This window comes from Corythoichthys intestinalis, chromosome 1, assembly GCF_030265065.1.
Source record: "Corythoichthys intestinalis isolate RoL2023-P3 chromosome 1, ASM3026506v1, whole genome shotgun sequence".
Taxonomy (NCBI): Eukaryota; Metazoa; Chordata; class Actinopteri; order Syngnathiformes; family Syngnathidae; genus Corythoichthys; species Corythoichthys intestinalis.
In genome coordinates this window covers 36,702,591-36,713,726 of record NC_080395.1, presented here as the reverse complement: position 1 = coordinate 36,713,726, position 11,136 = coordinate 36,702,591, and the positions used below count along the sequence as shown (strand labels likewise).

The 11,136-nt window shown below is 38.2% G+C and overlaps 1 protein-coding gene across 5 annotated transcripts in view; it reads right to left on the bottom strand.

The window, feature by feature from the left end:
- Nucleotides 1–3,647: 3,647 nt before the first annotated feature.
- The window catches only part of lpin1a (lipin 1a), a 36,977-nt gene continuing 29,488 nt past the window's right edge, over nucleotides 3,648–11,136 (bottom strand). For all 5 annotated transcript variants that reach the window (XM_057837153.1, XM_057837179.1, XM_057837170.1 and 2 more), the window contains one exon: nucleotides 3,648–5,138. In XM_057837153.1, the coding sequence (XP_057693136.1) occupies nucleotides 4,961–5,138 (178 nt within the window). In that variant the 3' untranslated portion in view covers nucleotides 3,648–4,960. The remainder of the gene's footprint in view (nucleotides 5,139–11,136) is intronic.

Here is an 11,136-nt window from a genome sequence, read left to right as displayed (position 1 = left end):
TGTAGACAACTTCTCTGACTGTCGATTGATGAACATCCAAACTTTTAGAGATGGTTTTATATGCTTTCCCAGCTTTATAAAAAACAACAATCCTTGATTGCAGGTCTTCAGACAGCTCTTTTGACCGAGCCATAATGCACATCAGACAATGCTTGTCATCAAGACAATTCTTACCAGGTGTGTCTTTTATAGTGGGCAGTGCAGCTTTAAATCGCTCATCAGTGATTGGGCACACACCTGACTTAAATTGTTTCGTAAAAATTGGTTTCAATTGCTCTCTAAATCTTCTTAGGCAGAGGGTTCACTTACTTATTTTTCTACCTTCTTTCATTGTTTGCATGCTATTCTCATTAAAATATGAAAACCTATAAATGTTTTGGTGGTTTTAGTTAAAGCAGACACTGTTTTTACATCAGTGTGATTTTGACAAAGATCAGATCACATTTGATGGTGATTTTATGCAGAAATTTGAGAACTTCCAAAAGGTTCAGATACTTTTTAATACTACCATAGTACTGATTTAAAAAAAAAAAAAAAAAAAATATTTATATATATATATATATATATATACATATACGTATACATATATACACATATATACACACACATATACATATACATATATACATATATACACACACACACACACACACACACACACACACATACATATACAGTGCCTTGCAAAAGTATTCGGCCCCCTTGAACCAAATCTCCGTCCCCGTCTCAGGTCTTGTGCAGATACCAACAGGTTTTCTTCCAGAATGTTCCTGTATTTGGCTGCATCCATCTTCCCGTCAATTTTAACCATCTTCCCTGTCCCTGCTGAAGAAAAGCAGGCCCAAACCATGATGCTGCCACCACCATGTTTGACAGTGGGGATGGTGTGTTCAGGGTGATGAGCTGTGTTGCTTTTACGCCAAACATATCGTTTTGCATTGTGGCCAAAAAGTTCAATTTTGGTTTCATCTGACCAGAGCACCTTCTTCCACATGTTTGGTGTGTCTCCCAGGTGGCTTGTGGCAAACTTTAAACGAGACTTTTTATGGATATCTTTGAGAAATGGCTTTCTTCTTGCCACTCTTCCATAAAAGCCAGATTTGTGCAGTGTACGACTGATTGTTGTCCTATGGACAGACTCTCCCACCTCAGCTGTAGATCTCTGCAGTTCATCCAGAGTGATCATGGGCCTCTTGGCTGCATCTCTGATCAGTTTTCTCCTTGTTTGAGAAGAAAGTTTGGAAGGACGGCCGGGTCTTGGTAGATATGCAGTGGTCTGATGCTCCTTCCATTTCAATATGATGGCTTGCACAGTGCTCCTTATGATGTTTAAAGCTTGGGAAATCTTTTTGTTTCCAAATCCGGCTTTAAACTTCTCCACAACAGTATCTCGGACCTGCCTGGTGTGTTCCTTGGTTTTCATAATGCTCTCTGCACTTTAAACAGAACCCTGAGACTAACACAGAGCAGGTGCATTTACACGGAGACTTGATTACACACAGGTGGATTCTATTTATCATCATCGGTCATTTGGGACAACATTGGATCATTCAGAGATCCTCACTGAACTTCTGGAGTGAGTTTGCTGCACTGAAAGTAAAGGGGCCGAATAATATTGCACGCCCCACTTTGCAGTTTTTTATCTGTTAAAAAAGTTTAAATTATCCAATAAATGTTGTTCCACTTCACGATTGTGTCCCACATGTTGTTGATTCTTGACAAAAAAATTAAATTTCATATCTTTATGTTTGAAGCCTGAAATGTGGCGAAAGGTTGCAAGATTCAAGGGGGCCGAATACTTTTGCAAGGCACTGTATATATATATATATATATATATATATATATATATATATATATATATATATATATATATATATATATATATATATATATATATATATATATATATATATATATATATATATATATATATAAAACCAAGACAATATATACAATTACATTGCAATAATATAGCTAAAATGACAAAATCCTCAAATAAAAAAATCATGAAAAAATTAATTAGTATTTTATTAGTATTGGTAATTAATTTTTTATTTAATTTTATTTCCTATGTATTTTCCTCTTTCTTTTTCATTTTTAAAGGGAACCTCAGACTTAAAGACTTGTAGGTTTTAATAAGCCACAAGTGTTCTCTTTTACTAAAATATGTTATTTCAAACACATAAAATATTGCCATTGATTTAAAAATCTATAATGTTTAGTACAAGTTTTGACCTACAGAGGGGGCCTAGTACAAGTTTTGACCTACAGAGGGGGCCATGTTTTTATACCTACAATGGATACTCGGGGTGATGACTTAGATTGTCAGTATCACTCGACATATACTAACAGGTCACCGCAATTCCAACACATTTGTTATCGGTTAAAAGCTGCAAGTACTTACTATTTGTGTTTTTATTGAGTCTTTTATTACCTTTTCATTGCCTGAATTTTTTTTTTGCATGTGTATCCCTCTCATACTTTAAACCATAGTGTTTTCTTGTGGTAGCTTTAAAGCAGATAGTTGATCTTTTGACCACATTAGTCACGTAGCATATTGAAACCACCCTTACTTGATATTACTACGTTTAAGTATTTTCTTAACATCTTTAGTACAGTGTATTCTGTCTGTATGCATCTAAACAAAACAAGCTGAAAGCGCACGGTAGTACTTTGGGTGTCAAATATGCCTCTTGTAGACGTTTCGCCGGTGTAGCACATTTTTGGTAGAACACTGTTTTTTTCACCCCTGCTGTCTTCTAGTTTCATCCCGTCTTTCCTGTTTATTTTGCTTTTACTGCTCGTTTTGAGAAATATCGACAGTGCTGTCATTCTCATTAATGTTCATCTCGGGTTCAAATTGAAAGGGTTGAACAGATTTCATGTTTATGTCGCTAGAGTCATACTCTGGAAGCCCGGCAGCGTAACAATGTGACGTCCTGCGACGTCAACAACAGTGGCTGAGTGGCGACCTACTAGTTACACTAATTTTACAAATTGTATAAAATCGAAAGCATCAAAACGGGTTTTTAATTTAAAATTAACTTATGACATTTATCTTTTAAGAACTACGAGTCTTTCTACTCGTGGATCGCTTCAAAAATCGGTTTTGATTTGGTTTTAACACAATATTTATTTTTTCCCCCTCTATTTTCATTTACATTTTTTTTTAATAAATTGGATTTAATGACTATTTATTTTCTATTCAATTTTTATTTTCTGTATTTTCTTCTAATTGTTTTATTAATTTATTTTTTTAAAATTTTGCTCTTTTAAGTTGTCATTTAGTTTTATTTCCTATATACAGTATATATTCATTAAATTATAATTTTCATGTACTTATGTATTCTCTCAATACTTTTATGTATAGTATAAAGTATTTCTTAAATGTAAATTCAGGCATCAAGGGGTTAAAAGGATGAACAAAAACAATGAGGTATTAACCCTTACGTTGCTATGACCCACAAATTCATCTTTGAGCTCACTGGCTTCCATTGACGGCAATTAAAATCCAATCTATTTTGACTGAAAGCAAATGATCGCAGTCAGCCCTTCCAGCCAAAATAGACTGGAGGTCTATCACTGTCAATTCCACTGAAACCTGTCACTCACCTCATCCAATGTGTCCACCAAGCACACGACCAGGAACTTGTCAATAACTTTATTAAATCTTTCACAGAAAGAATAAAATCGTCATAAAAATGCTCACTAAAAATCTTGCGAAGTGGTTTGCATTGTGTTATAAATATTACTCCATAATTGCATACACACGCATTTGTTCATAATATTTCACTTTCAACCAGAAATAAGGTGACCAGTCAGTCATGGTGCTTTTCAAATAAAACTAGCACACATACAAACGGTATCAGAGTACAAATATTGATTAATCATTGTAATTATGAACTTAACTATAATATAAACACACGAACATATTGCTGTAAGTGAGTATGGAAGTGTATTCTGCCACACCCCCAAAAAAGTAGTCTAGTATTACGCTTAGTTAGTTTAGGATGTAAAAACGTGATAACTATCATGTAAAAATATGATAGTTATCATGTAATAACCTGGTATTGATGTAATAACGAGAACACATGCCTAAAACATGATTGTATCATATAAAACCGCGATACAAGATGTTTTTACATGATATTACCATGTAAAAACACGATAACAGATCTTTTCTTTTTGGTGTGGCAGCAATACGCTTCTGTAAGGTGATTCAGTCCATTGAGTGCATTCGGAAACATTCAATTTGCATTACACTCAACTTTGTGCTAATTTGCTGCATATAATTTGCTACATCACTTAAAACAAAATCCTCTCAAACTATTTGACAGCAATTCTATTGCTTTTAGTGAGCACCAATCATTAGCATCATGATATATGTACAGAACATTACTTCCTATGTACAGTGGCTTTTCCAGTGAGGTGTGAGTGGACATGCATGCGTCCCAACATAGCTGCAACACATACAAAAACAAAATACTATTCCACATAGCAGTGAGTTAGTCCTGCTATAAAAAGTTGCATTGATAATAACCATGACAACAACTACATTATTGTAGTCCGTGTCGCCATTTGCATTGTTCTACGTGTATATAACGGTCACATTTTCACAGTAGCACGGTCACGTGACCATTTTTTTTTTTTTTTTAAAAAACAAACTATAGCTGTGCTGTTTGTGTATGCGAGTCAGTAAACATGTCCTTATGAGTCCTTCTCCATTGTTTGTCCAAGTCATGCTGCTTTTGAGGTTTCCTGATTTTTTACTTCTTCCTTTACAGTCGTGTGTGTCCAGTAACAAGACTGTGTTAATTCTTTCTACTCTTTTTTATTAGTAGATGTCCAATCCATTTGAAGTGGGAGGGTGGCAGTGAATAAACGTTTATTCGCTGTCACTCTCCCACAATTAGTTAATCACATTCTGGAGTTTGGTGGAACTTGATGTATTTTTGAGTGTTTAGCTGCTTTCCAGAAGTGGTGAGTCCGCATCTTCTTTGTCCTGGTTGCATTCGTCAGAATGCTGCTCGCTCCAGTAATCACGCTGGTCAAAAGTGTCCGAAGGTGGAAAGTCGCTTCCATCTTTTTGGAGTAGGACCGGAAAGACATGGTCCACCATCTCGCACAGGCGCCCATACCTGGAGATGTTAAAGTTAAGTTAAAGTAATTTTAAAAAAGCGGAAAGGTTTGTTGCTTTAAGTAGGCTTGCACCACCACCTAGTGTCGGAAGGGTGCACTGATACGACATTAAAATGTTCATGGTATTGAGTGAATGGTAAATGGTGTTATACTTGTATAGCACTTTTCCACCTTTCAAGGCCCTCAAGACTAGGGATGGGAATTGATAGGAATTTTACGATTCCGATTCCATTATCGATATTGCTTAACAATTCGATTCTTTATTGATTCTCTTATCGATTCTAATTTGGGGAAAAAGAAGAAAATACGTTTTGATTGGCATTGAGTTTGTTTAATCAGAAGTCACAACCTTACAAACTCACAACAAGGTCAAAAGAGGCCCAAAGCCTCAATATTAACTGTGGCAATAAGTGGCAAATGCACAAGAATGTGTAACATTTTACTGAAACATTTTTCTAATAGAAATAAAAAATATTGGTATATATTGGCATATAGGTTGTTGGTCTGCCGTTGGCAATATGTGTTAAACTTACAGGGGTCCCCAAACTTTTTCCAGTGAGGGCCACATAACTTTTCCCTTTTCTGATGAGGGGCCAGGGTCAGTTTGTAACAGAAAAAGTGTGACGATTGCAGGAGTGCCTAAATGTAAAAAATCATTGTTTTTCAGAAAGCCACAATCAAATAACCCTTTCTGGATATTTCACGGAACAAAAGTAAATAAAAAAAAATATATATATATAATATAATAATAATTAATAACAATAACACTATTAATCAAATAGATAATGACCAAATAACCCTCTCTGAGTTCTTCACAGAAAAAAGCCAGAGTATAAATAACACTATTGAGAAAAAAATCAAAATGCTCTATGGTATTGTTCAGGGGGCCGGACCAAATGTCGGGGCGGGCCGTAGTTTGGGTACCCCTGTTAAAGTGTATTATTTACCAGTATATTGAAATGCATGCCTTTTAGTTTTTATGGTGCTGTCACGCTTAAGTGGGGGCGCCCTTGCGCTTCCTCACGTGAAGAACGCGCTCACGTGAAGAAGAGCGCGCTTACACGCGAAGAAGAAGAAATGCCGCTCTAGGTTCACTATCCTCTTCCCCTCACTATCCACTCGCTCTCGCTATATGATTGGCCGAAGAGCCGAAATGCTCTCCCGTCAAATGCCTGTTTAAAAATGTTCCCGTTGTTACTTCTTGCGTTCGCTTAAAAATGCCCATTTAAAAAGGAAAAGCGATGGATGATACTACACACACAGCGTATTATTAAGAAATGTTAAAGTTGTATAATCATATAGCGAGAATAAGGAACGTCACTGACAAGCACAGGCCACCGCGAGTGGATAGTGAGGGGAATAGGATAGTGCGCCTACACCGCATCCAAGCGAGTTAGTGAGAGAGGGAAGCACTGCTACGACCCTACGTTGTTTGTTAATGTTTGTAAAATATCTACAGAGGCAACACCTGTATGTATCATCTTTTGTGTTGTTGTTGTGTGTTTCCACTCGCGATCAGACACTTAAATCCAGTTATGTAGTGGTTTGAACGATGTGCTAATGCTAGCGAACGCGTGCTAACCGTTTTGTTATTACTGAATAAGCAGTTAATCACCGCTGATTTACGTTGATGCAAACCTGTTTGTTATTGGGGACAAAATTGATTTGTTTCATTTCTATTTTTAGTTTCACTCTTCAAGTGATGGTTGAATAAAGTCAGCAAATTATACCAACATGAATAAAGTCAGCAAATTATACCAACGTCTTCTGTCGGAGTTTAGCTAGCTGTATAGCTGTCTCGGTGAGGACAGTGCAGTCTATTCCCTCCCGATGCAGTTATCTCCACCTTCCCTCCCAATGCAGTTATCTCCACCTTGCAATGATTGCAAGTCGTTTTGTTGGAATTTTTCCTCTTGAAGTGAAGACACACTTTCGAGCGTTTGAACCTACGTGCTGTCATTGTTATGTTTACGGCTGCAATGCTCGTGCTAAACCATCGTAACCTTTCATTTTCACCTTCTTTCCTGGTGAAGTGTAGCCAAACTTTGGAGCGGGTGGTTCTTGGCGCCATGCTAGTTTGATGCGTTTGGACAACAAGACAGTCACGACGCAATATGCGTCTTCAGGACTCGTTAAGGCTTTTTCATTGTGATGTCGAGGCCTCGAAACACTAGGAACCGGTTCGGAATTGGAATCGGATTTCGATTCCCATCCCTACTCAAGACATGACATAGCAGTTCTAAGAATGATGCTGTGCAATATGTCGTCTTCGAGGTTCTCCAAACGCCACTTACAAAGGCTGATTTAAAAGAAGTAGTGCTTGTTGTGCTTCTCAAGATGGCCACTGATTACGAACGCTAGTGCCGCCAATCAAGAAGTAGAAGAAAAATAATGAAGTTTTTTTTTTTTAGCCTAGGAGAGTTTATTCTGGCGTTGTTGAATGTACCTTTTTAGTGGTCATATTTTCGATGCATGAACCCAGTACTTCAAATTGTGCATAAATGTACATGTTAAACGGCAATACCAACCAGGATTTGAAGTCTTCTGAATACTGACATTGACATGAACATCTATAAAGATGTTGGTTTTGTTGGAAAGAGGGAAAACTGGAAAAAGTTGGCTAGTGAACTTGTGTCCTATGCTAGCATAAGCGGTTAGCACATGAGCTAAGCTGATGTACTTATGTGATGTGTTAGTACTAAAAGGAAAAAAATATATTCGTGCATGTTTCAAAAAAATGTATCGGTTTCGATACGACACGGTTAGCGAATTCTACGGAGCCCCAGACATGACATCAATGAAAAAAAATTAGCTCATGCGATTCTCAAATAGTTCGTGCACACAAGCAACTACTTTGTGCGCACGAGTTACTACACTTTTATCTGCAGAGTCCCCCAGGGCTCTGTGCTCGGTCCAACCCTCTTCACCATTTACATGCTACCCCTCGGTCGTGTCGTCAGCGGGCATGGAATACAATTCCATTGTTACGCTGACGACACACAACTATGTTTAAAGGTCACTTTGTCCTCCACCCCTTCCTCCTCTGTTTCTCAACTTGACTCCTGCCTGGAGGAGATAAAGGCTTGGAAGAGTGAAAACTTCCAGCAGCTGAACAGCTCCAAAACAGAAGCTATTCACATTGGTACTCCTCACCAGCTCCGTTCCGCCCCCATTTCCTCAGTCTCCTTTTTCGGCCCAAAATTTTCCCTCTCCCCTTCTGTGACTAATTTGGGAGTCAGGTTTGACCCCCATCTTAGTTTTAACAATCATATCAATTATATTTGCAAACCCTTTTTCTTTCACCTCCACAATATTGCCAAACCCCGGCCATCTCTCTCCCGTCCTGCTGCAGAGAGACTCGTCCATGCCTTTATCTCCTCCAGGTTGGACTATTGTAACGCACTCCTTATCGGGATCCCTGGCAAGAGCCTACAAAGGCTTCATTATGTCCAAAACAGCGCTGCCAGGGTCCTGATGAGGGTGCGTAAATCCTTCGCACCCTACACTGGCTCCCTGTTCACCTCCGTATTGAATTCAAAATCCTCCTTCACACCCATCACTATCTACACGGTGTAGTCCCCACCTACCTCACCGAACTCCTCACATCACATACTTCAGCCAGAACCCGGTCAGACCAACAGCACCGTCTACTCCCTTTTTAGAAAAGCTTATTCTAGCTAATTTTATTTGACTGTCTTATTTTTATCTGATTGGTATCTGATTTTATCTGTGCTTCTGTCTGTTTTGCTTTTACTCTTTTATTCTTAGTCTTTTTATTTTTTTGGCAATGTGCACTTCGAGATTTGTTTTTCAAATGTAAAGTGCGTTATAAATAAAATGTATTATTATTATTATTATTACTACTTTGTGTGCAGTATTGTCACTAACTTTATCTGATTAAAGTTAGTTTCCTTAGTGTCTGTGTGTTACTATTTTGTTATTGCCTCATAATGTATGTCGAATGAAGAATATTTTAGTCATGTACAAAGAGCATTTTGAATAGAAAATCCTAGAAAGTTTCCCGCTACGTGTTCATTTCCATGGTAACCACTCACAGCTACTTTCTGTTTTTGCTTCGAGTCACACACGCTAAGTGTTTTGGGACTGAGAAAGGTGTGTGCCAGTGTGGGTGCACATTCGAGCCGAGTGAAGCCACCTGTTCAGATGTGAAGGGGATGTTGATCTGGGTGCGTCAATGAATGAACGTATTTTTCCTTCATTCTGGAGGGTTCCAGCGATAGGTTGGACCCCCTACATGCACAGCCATTTGCTAGCTTTGCCATTGCAACGGTCGGTAGTCATCGCTCCAAGTTGGCAAGCATTGTTTACATCATATTCGTATTGCACATTTATGCCGTGAGGTGACGTGTTCGTTTAGCATCTTTGGGATATGTTGTAAGTCCGATTGAGTGTAAAGTGCTTTAGTTGCCGCCACGTTTTGTGGCCAAATTGACCGCGTGTGTGTACGGCGTACTTCCGGGTTGTGCACGCGCCTCCACACCTGCCCACGCCTTTGTATATATTGCACTGTGCAATTCATTTGTGTGATGTTGATTATTGTGCAGTCAATTTGAATGGTTTTACATTGGCACTGATATGCTATTAACCATAACCCCTAAACCCTAAATCGAAATTAAGAATTTTTGACATTGGTTAATCTACGAGTTAGCGGGGTTTAATTTATTGGTGGAGTTGATTTCAACAAATTCCATGAAGTTTGTCAGTTATTTGTTAGTTTCATGACGCTGGAGTGGCTAAACTAGCGCGAGTCGATGGTGGTTGAAATCAATTCCATCAACTACGGTAATTAAACCTCCGCTAACTTGAAGTTAAACCTTATGTAAAAAATTCTGATATTCCCCTTTAAACTAAAAAATTATCGGGTTTTCTGTTGTCATTCTTATGTTGAGGCGGCAAAGGGGGGAAAATTGGTAAAAAGTAACCCATAAATTACTTTAAAAGTAACTTGTTACTTTGATAATAAAGTAATCAGTAAAGTAACTAGATTACTTTTTTGAGGCATAATCAGTAATTTAATTACTTTTTCAAGTAATCTGTGACAACACATGTTTGAGTAATCAACTAGTACTTTGTGTGAACAAGTTTATACTTTGTGTGCACGAATGAATAGTTCCTGCGCAGGAACTAATTGAGATGTATTTACTTCATGTGCATGAAATCGTTTCAGCGAGCTCACGACACAACGCACTTTCTTTGTTCTATCAGCTAAAGCTACAAGATGGACACTCAGGGAAGACATGATCGAATTGTATTCAAGGCTAGGGGTGAGCTACAGTATAAAGACATATTGAAAACCCTGGCATTGCGAGGAGTCATTACCAGTTTTGGGCACGTTACTTTAAAAAAGTAATTAGTTACATTACTCACTACTTCTTCCAAAAAGTAACTGAGTTAGTAACTGAATTACTCTATAGTAAAATTAACTAGTTACCAGGGAAAGTAACTATTTCCGTTACTTTAAAAAGAACTTGTTGTATGTCAAAGAATTTGAAATTTTCTGAGCAGTATTCGAGTCAGTGGAATAGAGAAGAACAGACAGGTAGTTAACTTGTTAGGTGCTTCAGCAGATTTGAATTGCTTACCACAGATGTCGACAAAAGCTTTGCCCCGGGACATAAATTACACATTACATGCAGGTTCTTTCCTTCAATTTCGACAAACTTGAAATAGTGTCTATATCTCTACCTCTTAAAGGACAATTTTTCTTCTGACTGCTCTGCCATCCCGACCCTGTGCATCTGTTTCGCGTGTGTGTTTGCTGCACGCGCTGTCCCGGTTTGCTTGTGAAATCACCGGCTCTGATTGGCTTACCACGATACATGACTCTAACCCTCAGCCAATCACAATCACTTCCATCGCATCTCTCGAGGGGCTGCATTCAGGTAGGCTAGTTTCCCGACAATTCACGTCACCTTCAAAGCGTCTGCCGTCCTCAAGATGGAAGCAGAATTATTGCTGGCTGACAGTGGGAGATGG